Source organism: Tyto alba, unplaced genomic scaffold, assembly GCF_018691265.1.
Source record: "Tyto alba isolate M040663 unplaced genomic scaffold, T.alba_DEE_v4.0 Super-Scaffold_9, whole genome shotgun sequence".
In the NCBI taxonomy this organism is placed as follows: domain Eukaryota; kingdom Metazoa; phylum Chordata; class Aves; order Strigiformes; family Tytonidae; genus Tyto; species Tyto alba.
Genome location: NW_024881330.1, coordinates 23,564,284 through 23,581,038, shown reverse-complemented (window position 1 = coordinate 23,581,038; position 16,755 = coordinate 23,564,284). Strand labels below are relative to the sequence as shown.

Here is a 16,755-nt window from a genome sequence, read left to right as displayed (position 1 = left end):
GAATCACATTTTTAAACATCTATGAGGTGCTGTAAGCTAGATATTGAAGACTACATTTAAGATACTTTATTTAAAAACCAAGATGTTAGTAAGTGCCTAGCTACTACACAACAGGTAAAACAAGACATAAAATATTTTAAAATGTTCACTTTTTTCAAAAACAAAAATATGCTAAATTAAGATATATACATGAGAAGTTATCTTGATAAGTCAGCAAAAACACATTGACTGAGACTTTCAAAATGCATATATTTAGGACAAATACGAACAAGATCATGAGTTTAGGAGAAAGGGAAAAGGAATTAAATGTAAGGACTTACAAGCCTTACAAATTTAGAGTCTTTTTAAATTTCTTTTGCTTTGGGTGCTTCCTGGAGGAGCATCTATTTTGTTCTTACGTTTTGCAGATAAACTGTTACATTCTTTTGACCCATGGAAAGCATGCAGACATAAAATACAGAACTCAAATGCACATGCCTCTCTGCTACATAGACCCCGTTTCTTTACCAATTGATATTTAGCAGGATATTGACATCTTGGACAGGGTTTTAGAGCTTCATCAGTGAACAGACTTTTAGCAACCTGTAGCAAGAGGGAGAGAAAAGCTACTTAGTTCTTGTAAATGAAAATTTTCTAAAAACTGAAAGTGAGGAGTTTTTTAGCTACCTACTTTTATGTATTCTTCCTGTCTGCTAGTTGAATGGGGAACAGAACTGCATCTCCTGGGTGTAAGTTCAGTATGTAAAGGTGGTGTTTGGACTACAGGAGTTCTGGCTTGAGCTTGAACTGGCCTTAAAGCAGATCTATTGAGAACATTAAGTCTTGTGGCAGCATCTTCAGCTTTCAAGAAATAGTCCTGTTAAAGTTTATAAAGAGAAGGGGAAAAAAAAAACAAAAAAACAAACAAAAAACACACAACACCAAACATGCACCAGAAACACAAAAGGAAGTAAATTAGGGTTCTATTTCATTTGAGATTTGCAGCTGTTTGACTTGTTTTTGTTTTTCTTATGCAACAACACATTAGAAAAGGAAATTATGTGTAGTGTATGTATTTCCCATTAAATGTTTGTATTTAGTAAGGGAACAAGAGACAGGAACCATTAAAAACAAAGTCCCATGAGCAGGGTAAAAAAAAAAAAACAAAAAAAACCAAAAAAAAACACAACAAAAAAACAACCAACCAAACAACTGTTTTCTTTTAGCACTCTCTACTGGTCCTAATGTCTCTGAATTAGGACACATCTGAATAGCAAGCACGGAAATAGCAAACACAAATTTTGTCACAATTAAAACAAGGTTACACAGAAGTGTGAGTGCATACACATATGAAGGATCTGAAAAAAATATACTGGTATTAATATGCTTACTTTTCTAGATACCCCTTAAACTTCTATATCTCCTTCTGATGTTCACAAGTACACCATGAAGGTTAGCCACAAACAGCCCTGAAAATAATCAGGAAGTAGTCCAGAGTGGGTCCTACAGCACTGCAGACTAGAGAGAACTGGAAAATGAGGAACAACATGGCACAAAGGTGTGTACAACATTTAAGATCTAAAGCCAGAATCAGTCGAGGAAGCAATCCTACAGGATTCTCAAGAAGAAAGAAGGGGGAGGAAAGAAAGAAAAAAGGAAAGTCTCACATGGTTGAAAAACTAGGACTCAAAACTGTGGACAGTTGAAAAGCAAGACAAAACATTCCATTCTCCAGTTAGAATCCTTCACATACTCAGGTTGCAACTGTGTCTATCAGATACCTTTCTGTGGCTTTACAAGAGGTTTTCTCTTTCCCCTAACCTGTCTTCTTTAACACTTGAAAAATATATTACCTTTGAGACAAACCTTACCCCAGCTTCTTTCAGGTGTTTTATGTACAACTTTCTTCTCATATCTGCACTTTTATCTTGTACAATGATTTCACGCCAGCTTTTGCTTACTTTCCAAATGCTGGAACAAATTAATGAAAAAGATTATCCACTTTCATGTTTTTACCAAGTAGTACAGAAGTCATGATATTAAGACTACCTTTTAAAGATTTTTGCGTGATTTCATACACTATTGGTCATTTTACAGACTACTGCCATACACTAGCTCACCGTATGGTTATGAAACACAGATTTTACTTACTCTTACATACCGCTGTATAGAATAATAGAAGAATCTAGGGAACAACTGCAATAAAAATAACACAGCATATCTTTGACTTACAAAATTAAGTTTCTTTCCATATAAGCAACTTACCGAGCTTATTTCTGAAGTCATATTTTTGTGTTAAATGTTCTGAAAACACCCATGCCCTCCTACTTCCACCTATTCTCCCATTCCCTTTGTAACTAATAACACACACAATACTCTTGATTTCTCTGAAAAAAGCGACAGCTTCTATTAATTGATTTTAAATCTAGAACATTACTCATGAACCAAAATTATTTGAGCACTGTCATGCTTAGGAATAACTGAGGAAATTAAATACACAAGAAAAATCTAGAAAATGTGTTTTGAGTACTATGCGTTATTGGGGAACTTGTAATGAGAAGAAACCACTTTCTAGGCTTAAATAAATTTTTAATATATTTTAAAACTAAGCCACTATACTTGTAAATTTTAAGTTTACTTATTAATTCCCATGTTTGTTTTTTTGTTTGTTTTGCTTTTTAATTCCCCCATACAACATATTTTTAGAACTACACAGAAAGAGCCACTTGGTTGAAGTTAACATAATTTTTAAATTTTCTCAGAAACAAACAAATTCTGTTGACAGCACCCACTATTCCAGAAGGTGTACCAATTTTTTTGCAGAAATGCATATTTTCCCCTTTTCTGGGGAAGGAGAAAATTTTTTAAAAAAAAGTAGTACCTACCTGCATAGACTCTCCACTGTCAAAGCATCTAAAACTATAGCAAGAACATGTTTTAAATTTCTGTGTTTTAATTCTGTTAAAATATCTAATTTTTCAAGGCCCATTTTCTTGCCAATAAGTCCAGCAAGAACGTGTTCTAATGCAAATATTTCTGTTCCATCAATATTCTTGGATATTTGATTTTGGTCTGATCTTTGTCTTTGTGAGCAAATTTCATGAACCATTTTCAGAGCTGGAGTTCTTGAGAGATCTCTGTGACTTACAACTAGGTCTCCATTAGGCTGTTTTTCTAAAACTAACACACGGTCTTCACTGGCAAAGCTTCTTTCTTCTGTTAACATACATGCTGAAGTAGAAGGACTGCCATGATGATCTTCCGTCTCTGACTGTGAGCCCTGTTCTCGAAGAGTGGATAACCTCCTAACTCGTTCAAGTTTTCTTGTCTTTCTTTTACTATCCAGACTTTTGGAACCTTCTTTATGTTTTTGGAAGAACTCTTGGAAAGATCTCTCATGATCAGACAATGAGTCTCCCGATTTGTCCAAATGAAGTGAATTATATCCACTATCTTCAGGTGTTGAAAGATCTGGGTAACTTGCCAGCTTAGCAGAGGGAGAGTTTATATCACATAGTTGAAAGTTAAAGTTCTCTACAAGACTGTTGATAGAAGTCAGGAACTTACCCTCATTGGCCTCAGGTAACACACTGTAAGTAGGAGTCCTAAGCAATTCATCACTAACACTCATAAGGACACTTTCACTGAATTCATTAACATTACTAACAATAACATCTTTACATTGAATCGGAGATAAACATTCTGATTCTAGCAGTAAGGGGTCCTTACATTTGGACTCATCTAGTGTGGAAGTCCTTTGCTGTGAAAAGGAAAGTCTCCGTTTTGGGCAATCGGGATTAGAGTCCTCAGTTTTTGAAGTGTTAGTTGTCAGAGGTTTGTAACTTTTATCTTGTGGAAAATCTGAAGCAGTTTGTGAAAGTTTTTCATCAAAGCTCAAAACACAAGAGAATATTTTTTTCTTGCTGCTTCCTGAAGCAGTAGCTTGTCTTTCACAGCATCCTACAGTTGTGTCAGCTGAAACAGTCTTAGATAAAAGCAGCCTCCTGCGTAGTGAGGAGCCTTTTCTACCCACTTTAGGAGTTTCAAAAAAATCTGTACTTCTATTTGCTTCTCTTCTTTCTGATAAGGAGATAGCATTCATTTCATTTTCAATAGATGACACAGGAAAGAGGGCATTTTGATGAATGTGCTCAGAATGCTCTTGTGGCAATGATAAAGAAGGACTGAGTGTAACAAGTTTATGTTCTACATCAGGATCTTTTACTGACTCATTGCATCTGCTGTCCAGAAATACTGGAGTGCAACATGTGTCTTTAAAATTGGAGTATTTAAAATTGCTGCTGGGAGATGTTAATCTATTTCTTTTAAGAATATTGAACATTACTGAATGACTGTCTGACATCTTCAGCTTGGCACTTGGACTTTGTAAATGAAGATGCTAGTGCTGTTTCTGAAACAAATGATAAAAGTAATCACCAAAATACCCTCAGATTAGTTAGAAAGTCTTGTATAAGTCTATCAAGCTAGCAGCTGTGACAAAAATATTTTAATCTTAGTAGAAACCGTGCTTATACATGAGCACAAAGATAAATTACAGTCAAGTAGACTGTTAGAAAGAGTGATTAAAATGCATAGTATACCACAAATGAGGCAAATTAAAACATACATCCAGTTAGCTAATTGATCCGCTAATCCTCATTCAAGGAAAAACTTCAAATAAGCAACACAGCAACTAAAGTCTCATTTGTGCTGAAGTCAGTGACAGAACTCCCTCTTGTTCCAATAGGACCATGGTTTTTATTAGCACTGTGTTATTGGTTCAACCAACCACTATCAGTTCAGTCCCGAAGTGCTAGCAGAAGCTCTGGTAATAGATGAGTTTAGACAAAAGACATTTTCTCCTTAAGAAAAAATTAGAGGATTAATCATGAAGTCACAAGTCAATGGATCTCCCTATTATTTAAATCATTACAGTCCCTGGAGGGGAGTAAAATTTGACCTCTAGTTACAAAGTGAACAGTGCATTCTTATCTGCCTTAACTTTTGAATGTTATTGTGTAAAGAAGCTCTCTGTTTTTGCTCAGGTCTGTGGGTAAACTGAATGTTCTTCTGAAGCTTTACACTTTAAAGAAACAGATGGACTGACCTCTCACCATGTAGGGACATGATAGACATCCTCTCACCACGTACATAGAAAGATTCTTTTAAACTTAGGAAGTATAAACTTTTAAGAGCTACTATATATTTTCCTAGAAAAGTTACAAGTGGCTGATGTACCCATTTAAATAGGAGATGTAAGAATACAGGTGTACTTTTTTGCCATTCATGCATAGCAGAGTTTCTCCAGACTAACAGAAGTGGCAATAGGTCACTGCTTTCTACACACAAAACACAGTAACTGCATAAAAGATGTTATGAATAATGCCAGTATGAGGACTATTCTCACAAAACCCATAATAGTTCACATCAACGTTGCAAGACCTTCAAAGTTTGAATCAGCACCTTTTACTGGGATGTCACTGGCCTCTAGAACTGGTGCTTTGGAGCACAAAGCCCAGAAATAGCAGTTGAATATTCAGAACAGATTAAAATAAGAATCTTTAAAGGTGACTTAAAACCAAATACCAAGACATTGCTAATATCTCTATAGTCCTGACTTAGTCAAGCCCTAAGCAACCAAATACAAACAATGGGAACTAAAATTGCCTGTGGAAAGGGGATGAGGGGAACTATTCTTCAATTATCTCATGTCATTTAATTAGCATTTTTTTGACCCATACTGAAGGCACTTTATAAGATTGTTGCAATATATAGTGCTTTGTTTTGTTTTCTACTGTGAAGAGACAACATACAGAAGTTCTAAAGGAACAGGATATTAAACAACAGACAGATTGTGAGAAGTTGGCATAAAGGCCTATAGAATCATGATAATATCAGTGTGAAATAGAATTGAATTAAAACAAACAAAAAACCCATCCACATAATTGTGAAAAATTCTTCCAGGAAAGAAATGTATGTGAAAATAATTCCAGTAAGACAACAAACACTGATGTTTGGCCTGCTTCCTTTCCCTCTCTCGTTTACCTCTACAGGTACCTCACTTTCACATTTGTCTTCCCTCACTGCTTTTTCCTTATTCCCTGTTTTTACTTGGTCAAATAAGTGACAGCGCAAAAGGAAACATGAGGGCATAGCTTAAAGCTAGTTATTAGATGAACTAGGGATAACTTCCTTGGCAGTGCAGGACTAACACCAAACAATGTCTAGTGTTCCATCTGGCATCACTTTTCAACATTTTAGGCAGTAGGCTGAAAACTCTCTGTCTTGAACCAGAAAATAACTTTAAAGAGGTAGGAAAAAGGTATGAAGAGTCCCTGTGCAGTGCACTGCTACTCTCCAGTTGACTATTCACACTGACCAGAGGACCACATCAGCATAGCTTTTCTTTTTGTAACAGGAAGATCTAAAAGAGACCTGTAGTAACAATAGGCATTATCTTTGAGTATTTTACAAAAAGAATAGATGTTTCATTTCTGTCTGAATTTTGGTGAATTGCAATTAGTTAGAAAACATTGTCAGGAAATATTCCTACCAAAAATGTTGATGGACAGAGATTTAAACTTTGAATGTTATTTAGAGACAGCTATTCAAAATCTCAAACCCACCACAAAAAAAAAAAAAAAAAAAAATCACATACCCAAACTTACCTTTAAATATTAATATTTCCCTTAAACACAGTCAAACTAACCACACATTTAACAAAATTGCCCAGGCTTGCAGGTTTAAAAGCTTAACGTTCAGGCAGCATGATGAAGAAACAGCAAAAGGAAAACTCACACTTACAGTTTCATTCTCAGACATTCCATAGGAGAAATTATCTAATCTTATGAACAACTGAGAGTAAAGGAAATTTAAAAATTACAGTATAAAATAGTTTAAGAAAACCTGTGTTTCAAGTAACATTTAAAAAAATCATAGAAAACTTTTATAGCTGTGGGGAAGATCAGAATAGTGGAGTTAAGGGAACGTTGAGAACTCAAAAGCCAAAAATGTGCTGTAAATATGCCAACATCCATCGGGGGGAGCCTGTGAGCTTACTATATTGCTTTTGAGAGAATAACTTTTAAAAACTATAGGGAAGCCACTGAGTAAACAAGGTCCATTATACTTCTTCACAGCAAATCCCTGTATACACCTCAGGTTTGTATACACGTTCTTTTTTCTTTTCAAAACGTATTACTTTTAAGATTTAATTTAACACAAGGTCTCATTTTACAAATACAGCACAGAAGGGAAAGCCTTTCAAGAGGTGTTGAACATCTCATGATGCTGCTTACTTTCATCAAGGATGCCTAACAAAACCACTTATGACTTGTCTAGTGTTTTATAGGCACTTTTTTATCAGGAAAAAAGTTTCATCTATTAGATTTGATATATAACATCAAGCCCTTTTCATTTGGGGATCTTGAAGTAATTTCTGAAAGTATTGTTAACCTTGTTTTGGACATCATAAAGCAGAAATGCAGGGAAGGCTAGTCACATAGCAAGTCAGTTACAAAGGAAGGAATAAAATCCATATCTGCTAAGTGCAGATTCTTGTGCTCTTTTCTCATATCTATCATTAATTTTGTAATTCTCAAATTGATTTACAAGTCAATTGCAAACTTTGTGGCAGTTTACAGAACAAAATATTTTATATTCAGCAACCCAAACTAAATTAAGAACAGGAATCAGATATTTAGACAAGGAATAATTTCTGACAAGTTTAGTCTTACAAAGTGTCCTGAAGACATAAAAATATTGGCTACCAGAGGGCAATGTACCTGGCGCCTATAATTTAGACATGAGTTTTAGGACAGTCACACTTGTTCCTGATACTAATTTACATTCCCCAGTAACACACAGAGAATATTTATGCCTCCAACAAGATGTTTTCTGTCTTTGTCACTATCCACCGTCGTTAACAAAACAAATAAAGGCAAAGTTTTGTTGATACAAAACTATTTCCCCTGTTATTTAAACAGATATCATACCTGCAGTAAAACTGACTATCTGAAGGCTCTGCTCTCTGAGGACCTAGATCTAAAACCAGAGAAGTCATTAGTACCTTCATAGGTATTTAATATTGAAGGTGGCATAACTAAGTCCTACCTGTAAGAAGTGAGTAACTTACCCTAGTTTGTGAAGCAACTCGAGATCTTCCAAAGCAAAGGTGTTGTATTCGAAGTATTATTTACCCCTACTGACAACCTAAAGTGAGAAAGGATGAAGAGAGAAAAAAGAGAGGAGTAAGAGAAACGTTACCCAGCTAAGACACTGTTCTCAGTTCGCCTATATATGCGTTCACTTCAACATCTAATTAGCCAGAGAGGAGGATAATTGACGGCTAACTAGAGACCCCTCTACTGGAGGGTCTCTCGGTCACCTGGGATGCCAGACCCGAGCAAAGCAACAGCTCCACCCTCATCTGGCAAATGGCTGGGCACAGGAAAGAGAGCCTAGAGGTCCGAGTGTAGCTGAGGCGGTCGGCGGGGCTCCCTGGGAAGGGGTGAAGGCGAGGAACCTCCCCCCCCAGCTGGCTGGAGAGAACGGGAATCCTGCCGCCTCAGCAGCTCGCCGCCCGGCTCTGCGGCCCGTTGCCCTTAGCGAGGAGCCGCTTCGCTTCTCTCCACCCACACACCGGCTCCTCGCGTGCGGCCGCCGCTGCTTTCCCTCGCTTGGATTTGAACTACCCGCCCTTACCAACCGCTGCCGCGCCGCCTCCCCAGCCCCCGCCGCGCTGCGGCCCTCGGCGGAGCGGCGCCGCCTTGGGGCGAGGGCAGGCTGGGAGCTTGAGGGGGCCGGCTCCGCCGAATGGGAAATTCCGCTCCTCCAGGTCGCCTTTCTCCTCACGGTTTACGCTTCAGCCCTGCGGCCCCAGCCCACCATTAAAAACACCCCTGCGTCGTTCCTCCCCCGCTCCGCTTCTTCTCAGGTGCCTGAGGGCGAAGCTTTCCCGCCTCTGTGAGAGCCCCCTCAGCTCCCTGCCAGGGGGCGTTAGGGCTGAGGGGCGGCTCCGGAGGCGCTAGGCAATCACGGCTCAGCCAACGGTTTTTTACAGATAATGAATCTTATGTGCACCACAGCCTTCAAGCTGGAGTTACAAGGGTGCTAATTAATTAGAGTTAACGAGTATGTTTGCACCCGACGGCCCAGGAACAAAACGATCACAGAGCGTTTGTCAAGTGCCATCTCCTTTAAATCACCTGTCAATTGAGTGGGAGATGTCCTGTGATGTCACCTAATTTTTGCTTTGGTTTTAGTTAATCTGTATATATATATATATATATATATAAGAATACTCAGGTGCCTGTTTTTCCTGAGCTTGGTAAGGATAACATGGGGCTACACACACTCACCTACTTGCTGGCTTCAAACAGGTGGGGGATGACCTTAGAGCAGCCGCCCCAGGGGGAAGCAGGCACTTGCCACACAGGACTATAGGAAAGGCCAAATAAATAATCGTTGTGTTCTCCTTCTGCTGGGTATTGTTTTCCTTCACCTCACTAATATAACACCCCAGGTTATCTCTAATTTTTCTGGTTATTTCTCCGATTACACTTCCAGTTTCCTACCTCTACCAGATCAATGTCAGATCTGAAGGTGAGATGTAAAATCATTGTATGTGACTGTAAAAGCAACACCTACATTTAAAGAAATGCTGAAATGACATAACCTAGTTCCTGTAGGTGAGGTCTGGCAAGTTTGCAGCCTTCCCCTTTGGCAACTCCTCCAGCCTTTCACAGCCGCCCCGGTGGGTGGGCAGGGGGCAGCGGCAGCTGGCAGGATGAGGGGGGCCTGAGGAAATGCGAACCTGTCCAAAACCGGGGGTAACTGTGACGTTTTTAGGTAAAGAATATGTGACTGCAAGGTAACAGTTGCGGATAAAAAGATAAAGGCTCTTGGGGTATCTTCCCCTTCCTTTTATCATCTACTGCAAACGAACCAGAAGACATTATTTTTAATAGTTGTGTTCATTTATAAAATAAATTACCTTTTCTCTGAAATTAGCGGCTTGCTAGCTCCTTCAAGTGGGACACAGCAGCTGCAAATTCTGTTTCACTCAAACCCGGATGGACTTATGTGACTTGGATCAAAAATATCCAAGAAATGTAACAAGTTGTAACTGTAGCATTTAATGCAATATACAGAACCACCACACCAAAAAAAAAAAAAAATTAACAAAAAGCATCGCAAACAAACAATTAAAAAAAAAAAAACAAAACAACCAACCAAAAAACCAACAACAACAAAAAAACAAACAAACAAACAAAAAAAAAACTGAGCATATTGCTTCTAAACAAACAAAATGAGGTAAGGCAGCCTGCAATAGACTCACGCTGTGCTCGGCTACGACTGCATTTCCTTCCCATCTGAAAATGACCCCCGCACCTCCCCACCTCGCCCCACAAGCCTTTCCTCACGCTTTCCTACCAGTTCCCTAGGAGCTGTTTCATTTTACGGGACCGTGGAGATCACCCCCATAGTCCCAATCCTCTCCTACTCTAAGTCCAAGGAGCATCTTTAGGGCTAGCGTTCATCAGCCCGTCAGAATGGGGTTTTACTGTTAAAGCGCTCCTCTCGAAGGAGGCGGGATTTATCAGAAACGGCTAAAGTAATCGAAGCTTTAAGATCCGGTAAAACATCCTCTTTTTCCAAGGGAACAGTTAAAAGATGCCAATAAACAAGCAATTATAAGTTTTCTTTCTTAATAACGGAGACCTCGTTTTCACAGAATTAACTTGCTTTTTCATGGCAGTATTATTAGTAAGTCCTTCTAAAATTATTGGTCTGACAAACGCATTTTAAAATACAAAACGAGCCTGGGGAAATAATATCAGTTGGGTTTTATTTTTTTATTTATGAGATGGTAATTACTTAGCGTGCATTTACCAGGAAAGGTAGGGTTCAGGCTTTTTTTGCTCCTCTGCTTCAAACTCTTGATTCATACCCGCACCTCCGAAGACCGTGGGGGAGGAGAGGACGCATATATGCCACGGGGAAGTCAGAATCGGGATGAATAGCTCTGCTTTTCACATACCGTTTTTCTCGCATTTGCTTTATTCTGGCACCCCAATAATTATATTTAGCATTATTTATATGCTGCAGTACAGAGAAACAGGTGAGTTGTCTAAAATCATTACTGTATTTTCGTTACTTTTAACTTAAATACAAACTGCAACTATTTATTATTCCTCAGATTTATTTTATATAAGATATAGTTCATGTATGAAGGTGAGTTGCTACTACGAGAACATCATTACTACACATTTGCTACTACGAGAACGTACATTACAACTGATAAAACCTCATACGTATCAATGCGTTTGGTTGCTTGGAAAACAATTATTTATTAAGTATTCGGAAACAGAAAAAGAAATACCTTTCCTTAAACTATTGAACCTTTTGAATGATTAAGTCAATTAAATTAGCATGCTCGCAAAGCACAGTACTTGTTAAACGGAGCTTGCCAGGAACAAAGCAAAGATAGCTAATTCGACAAAATGCCGATCTCAGACCCAAAATAAAAACCCGCCCGTGGGGTGTAGGCGGTGGCCGGGAGAGCCGCCGCAGCGCTCCGTGGATCGGCGCCCACGGGCACCCACGCCATCACCCGAGCTTCTTTCAGTACTCGACTTTACGCTTACAATATGTGGTATCGCGGCTTGTAAATTCGGTTTAATACGTGCACATACCATACCACACCCACAAGATTAAAATACCGAAACGTGGGGTTTATCCATGAATGTTAGGTAAAACGCCTCTGAAAAAGGAAAGGACCTTTAGGTGCGTAAAGCTATAAAGAACATCAGGATGCACACTGCAACTGTTTCTATTTAGGTACTCTTTGGTATAACGATTGTGCATTCTTCGTTATTAAAACACCGAATCTTCAAAAACAAGTAAAAAAAAATCACTGATGCCTTTTCTTTACCTCTACAAATGTAAACACCTCGGCAGTTTAAAACTCCGCAGCCATTGACCAGACCCGGCACCGGGTATTCTTTTTCCCGTGTATGTACAGCAGGTCGGGTACAGCCAAATAAAAATACCGAGTACGTTGGTTCTTATTTTATTTAACCATGCAGCTGCCCGCTTTCCTCTTAGGAAACTGGCGCTGCTATTCATATGAAAGTGTATATATTAAAAAAATGCCACCTGCACTTTTTTTTTTTTCTTTTCTTTCAAAGCGGTTAACAGCGATAACGAAATATTTATTACTTTCTCAACCGAATTATTCAGCGGGGAGGAGGTCGGGCCGGGGCCCCGGTGCCGGTGCGGCGGGGCCCCCACACGGTTCCCGCCACAGGCTCACGCTCCCGTTAGCCCCTGACGGCGGCGGCGGCCCAGGCCCCGCCCCCGCCGGCGCGCGGCGTGTCGTCATCGGCCGGCGCCGAGGAGGCGGGGAGGCCGGCGGCGGCGGTGGTACGCGGGGGGGCGGGGTGCTGTATTTGGGGATTTTTCGGGCTCTTCCCTTTGGGAGCCGGTGGTCTCCCTCGCTGCAGGGGGGGCGGCGTGGTCGTGGCAAACAGGTAAAGGCCCGGCCCGGCCCGGCCCGGCCCGGCCTCGTGGGCTTCCCTCCCGCGTAAAAACTCCGCGGGGCGGTGGGGGAGGCGCCGGTGCGGAATTGGGGCGGGCTGAGGGGGCCCGTGGGCTGTGCGGCAGGCCGCCCGCCCGCCCGCCCGCCTGCCTTCCTTCCTTCCTTCCTCCTCGGGCTCTGCGGGACGTGAAGGAGCGGGTTTGCCTCTCTTAAAGGTACCCGTGGCGTCCTCGACACGAGTGGCGTGGCCGGCGCTCCGCGTCGCCGCGGAAGGTAACGGCTGGACTCCAGTGCCCAGGGGTGCGCCTGGGTGCCTCTGGGCTCTGTCAGCTGCGCAGTGCTCACGGGTGCAGGGTACGTGAAGGCCGGCGGAACCAGGGCACCTCCCTGCAAAATACACACCCGTGGGTCGCTGTTGTCTCTAGCAGCTGCGTTATTTTGCTGCATTAGCAGCACCAGCTCAAGTTACTTAGCTGCAACTGTGGTCTTCCTTAGTTCAGTGCTCTGGCTTAGAAGGTGCTGCAGTTTTCGAGTGCTAATGAAGGGCTGTTAATATCTAACTGTAATGTATTGACGCAAAAAGACTGTAGCATACATGGATCAGGGTGCCACTATGAGCATAAACCTTACTTGAAAGCTGTAGAATTTAATGATTTATCGGCAGTTCTCTCAAATGGAGTGGCATAATGGGGATTTTAACAAGGTGGTTTGTCAAGTGCTGATCAGACTCTCTTAAACAAAGGATGAACTATTTATGTCAAGCCTATCCTTCTGTTTTCAAGACCCTAGTTTTTCCCAGTTGAATTTATACTGAAACAGACTGAAGATAAGGGAAATAATCCTTACTGTGATATTAAGCAAAAGCATCCGAGAGTCATGCTCATAGAAAAGCATCATGAATGCTGTTCACTAGCATATGGGATAGGGATTCTTGTCTTCTGTGTCAGGCAGAACAGTGACACAAAAAGCAGCAACCTCAAAAAAACTACAAGGAGATATTAGTGTTCTGGTCTAGACTTGCATTGGGTGGGAAAAAAAGCATGTACTGTCTCTCTGGTGATTACAGTAACAGCCTTAAAATTTACAGTTGCAACTGTATTTATGTGTTAGGATAGAATTTTTTAAAGCTTTGTAGAATGTGGAATATATATAACTAGTCTGATGCTGTGAAAAAATACTTGTTTCCAGATAAGTCTGAACAATCCAAATCATTACAGGGCACGAAGAAGTGTTTGAAGAGTACTGCTGAGTTACCAGACTTTTGATCTGTTTGGTAATCATTCGCACCTATACTAGAATTTTGAGGGTGGAATTTCTTCCCTCTGGCCCCTCATTGTTTTGTATGTTTGTTTTAATTCCTATTACTCTTCTACCCACAGTCTGTTCTTAGGATTTCTCATCCCTGAGATCAATGGAAAGGTAGATTAGGTTAGCTAGTGTTGCATCAGAGGGGAAAAAATATAACAAGGCTTATATTGTTTATGATAGCATTGTTGTTACATGAGAGATAGATAAGAAATTACTTATTTTTATGTTTCTAGAAAGGAAATTCTTACCATTGCCAGGAAAGAAAATACTATTAATTTGGCTGTAATGTTTAAAATCCTGTTTAATAGAAAATGTTGGGCCATCTCTATCTTTGGAGGTTTCTGTACTGGATTGGTAAAGGTCTGAGAAACCTGATGTTACTTTAATTTTGAGAAGTTGAACTAAATGACTGTCTGAAGTCTCTTCTAACCTGAATTATCCAGTGTCCTGTATATCAAATACAGATGGAATTTGTTTGTATTTACTTTTAACGGAGTTCTTAATCTTCTGTTAGCTTTAGATTGAGAGATTGAAATGATTGTGTATGCCTTGAAAAACTAATTTAAAAAAAAAATACAAAACCAGAAACAAACTCATGTGCATGTTGTGTGTTTTTTTGGTTTAGAACATGGATTCACAGAAGGATGTTCAGCCTCCAAAACAGCAGCCAATGATTTACATTTGTGGAGGTAAAGAAAAGGCATCGGTCAATTTTTTTCACTTGTTACTGGAAGTTTGGTGTTTTAATAATGAAGAATGCATAATCATTATACTGAAGAGTACATAGTTTCAGCGTGCATCCTCATGTTCTTTATAGATTTACACAGCGATGGTAATACATATATGGGGTGTCTATGAATAGTGATGTGGAAGTAATTCACTAGAGCATGTGTTGCTACGTGGAGGTCCTCCATCTCCAGAGGATGCTTTCTCTAAGTGTCTGTGGTGCAGATAGGTGGACCTTCCATTTAGTGCATCTTAGAGGTTTTTTTGAAAATGTATGGTCACTCAGCTTTTATTGAAGTGTGGTAGTCAAATTCTCTCTTACCTATGGATAAGTCAACAACTTAAAAATTGGTGATTTTGAGTCATCATTTCAGAAATCTGTGAAATATTTTGTCTTTCAATAAAATATACCTGGGGCTTTGTGGGGCTGAGCTGCAGTTTTCATTAGTAGACAGTCTAGTTGTATCAAGAGTGAAATGTATTCTGTGCAGTAATAATTTGTTGATTTTTAGCAAGATCCTCTTTGATCTTAATATAAGTGAAGTTCGCTAACTTTTTTTTTGCACAGTATTTTGATATTCAGCTCTTGTTACAAAATTAATACAATTATTTTTTATTGTGTGTGTTTGTCACAAATAGGAATTTGACTGTTACAACTTTAGAAAGCTACCTATGCATTAACGATGCTGGTTTTGTTTACCCACTCCCTTTATCTTCTTCCATCACATCAGAATGTCATACAGAAAATGAAATAAAGGCGAGAGATCCTATCAGATGCAGAGAATGCGGCTACAGAATAATGTACAAGAAAAGGACGAAAAGATGTATCCTTTTACATGTGCACTTCAGTGCATTTGGGAAGCTGTCAGTGGAGAGAAGGTATATAAGGGAAACAGAGTGGAAGATTTGAGTAAATACGTAAGAATCCTTCAAGGTCAGAAATCAATACAGTAGAGCCAAGTACTATAGGAAAATCTCTGCAGTGTGATTGGGCACCTTGTTTTCTTTCCTGTCACTTTCTCTCTTTTTTTTCCATTTTCTATGCAAAATATAATAAGATATGATAGTCTGTTGTGTGACGTACTGTGAATTGTTGATACTATTCATCCTTTTAAGAAAAGGAAAGTGTTGTGGTGTTAACTAAAGATGAGTTTTTAAATACTTGTATGTAGCTAGTTGTGACTTAAATATAGATAGTCTCTTCCCCGTGCTTCAATCTTTTTTCTCCCTGATCTTTTTCCAACCACTACACATTTTTTTTCCTTTAACTGCAGTATTCCAGTGGTGGTTTTTGATGCCCGATGATGTCTGCTGAAGATACAGTGACTTAATGATGCAGTTTAATCTGATAACTTTGCTCTGTAAATCTGTTTGTGTACAAATGCACACTCTTATTTGTCTTTTAAGAGATTGACATATTAAAGTTTATTGTGATACTAAATTTTGCCTATATTGTCTTATAGCAATATATTTCCAAAGCTGTTGTTTAAATTGTAGTCAGAGTATGCAGTAGTTTAAGTTTAGTGGTATTGTATTCTGAGTTAACCTTGCTTTCATTACTCTCATCTAAACTATTTGCATTTTAACTTTGTTAAATGTTCTTTGCACTCCTAGGAACTGCATAAAATAACTGTGGTTTGAATAAATTCTACTGAAAATAAATAAAGGCTACACAAGACTAGGTCTGAAACACAGATCCGAATTTCAAAAGAGCACACCTCAAAGGACTTGAGAGCACCCAATTCAGGCACCCAGTTGTGGAGGAAGTGTCAGAAAAAACATTTCTTATAAAAGAAGAGGGGAGGGAGGCAAGGTAAACATTAAGAAGCAATGTGTAAACAGAAATTCCCAAAGTGCTTATTTGTTGTACTCCAGGAAAGAATTAGGTCTGTGCTATAAAGTATGAGTATACTTGGGTAGCATCGCAAAACTAAAATAGCATCTTGTTTTGCTTTTTGGGTGAATTCTCAGGGGTCTGTGATAAAAAGATCAAAGTGGTTGTTTTGTATTGATGAGTCAAAACTTTTTGCATCTGTCTGGAATGTGTGTTAAATAATACTAAAATATTCTTGCCACTAAAGTGGACTCCAAAGTACTGCTGGACTGTGATGCTAATTTAGTCTCCATAAATGCTTCCAAATCTCAATTTTGATGGTAGTAATGATGCTGTTAAGATAACGTATTTAACTCTGATCATTATA

General features: G+C 39.4%; 2 protein-coding genes across 7 annotated transcripts; one reads left to right on the top strand and one right to left on the bottom strand.

Moving 5' to 3' along the window:
- Positions 1-333: 333 nt before the first annotated feature.
- FBXO43 (F-box protein 43) lies at positions 334-4,342 on the bottom strand. Its single transcript, XM_009966804.2, has 4 exons — positions 2,865-4,342; positions 1,851-1,950; positions 671-856; positions 334-582 (listed from the first exon to the last, which is right to left on the bottom strand). Exons 1-4 carry the CDS (start codon positions 4,340-4,342, stop codon positions 334-336), a joined length of 2,013 nt encoding a protein of 670 aa, XP_009965106.1.
- An 8,020-nt stretch (positions 4,343-12,362) lies between these two features.
- On the top strand, positions 12,363-15,995 carry POLR2K (RNA polymerase II, I and III subunit K). Of its 6 annotated transcripts, none has more exons than XM_042786320.1 (5): positions 12,363-12,405; positions 12,736-12,874; positions 14,454-14,517; positions 15,286-15,378; positions 15,837-15,995. In XM_042786320.1, the coding sequence occupies exons 3-5, from the start codon at positions 14,457-14,459 to the stop codon at positions 15,857-15,859; spliced, it is 177 nt and encodes a 58-aa protein (XP_042642254.1). In that variant the 5' UTR covers positions 12,363-12,405; positions 12,736-12,874; positions 14,454-14,456; the 3' UTR covers positions 15,860-15,995. The 6 variants fall into 6 exon arrangements, with proteins under 6 accessions (XP_042642254.1, XP_042642251.1, XP_042642250.1 ...); XM_042786319.1 differs by lacking the exon at positions 12,363-12,405 and adding an exon at positions 12,410-12,512; XM_032987854.2 differs by lacking the exon at positions 12,363-12,405 and adding an exon at positions 13,738-13,793 and having other exon boundaries at positions 12,859-12,874.
- The last annotated feature ends 760 nt before the right edge of the window (positions 15,996-16,755 follow it).

Bases quoted from the DNA above. Each gene is read 5' to 3' on its own strand.
- POLR2K (XM_042786320.1), top strand. From the start codon at position 14,457: ATGGATTCACAGAAGGATGTTCAGCCTCCAAAACAGCAGCCAATGATT. The intron at 14,518-15,285 runs GTAAAGAAAAGG...CCATCACATCAG, and splicing joins AATGATTTACATTTGTGGAG to AATGTCATACAGAAAATGAA. The intron at 15,379-15,836 runs GTATCCTTTTAC...GCAGTATTCCAG, and splicing joins CAAGAAAAGGACGAAAAGAT to TGGTGGTTTTTGATGCCCGA.
- FBXO43 (XM_009966804.2), bottom strand. From the start codon at position 4,342: ATGTCAGACAGTCATTCAGTAATGTTCAATATTCTTAAAAGAAATAGA. The intron at 1,951-2,864 runs GTAGGTACTACT...AATTTGTTCCAG, and splicing joins ACAGTGGAGAGTCTATGCAG to CATTTGGAAAGTAAGCAAAA. The intron at 857-1,850 runs GTAAGGTTTGTC...AAACTTTAACAG, and splicing joins AACACCTGAAAGAAGCTGGG to GACTATTTCTTGAAAGCTGA.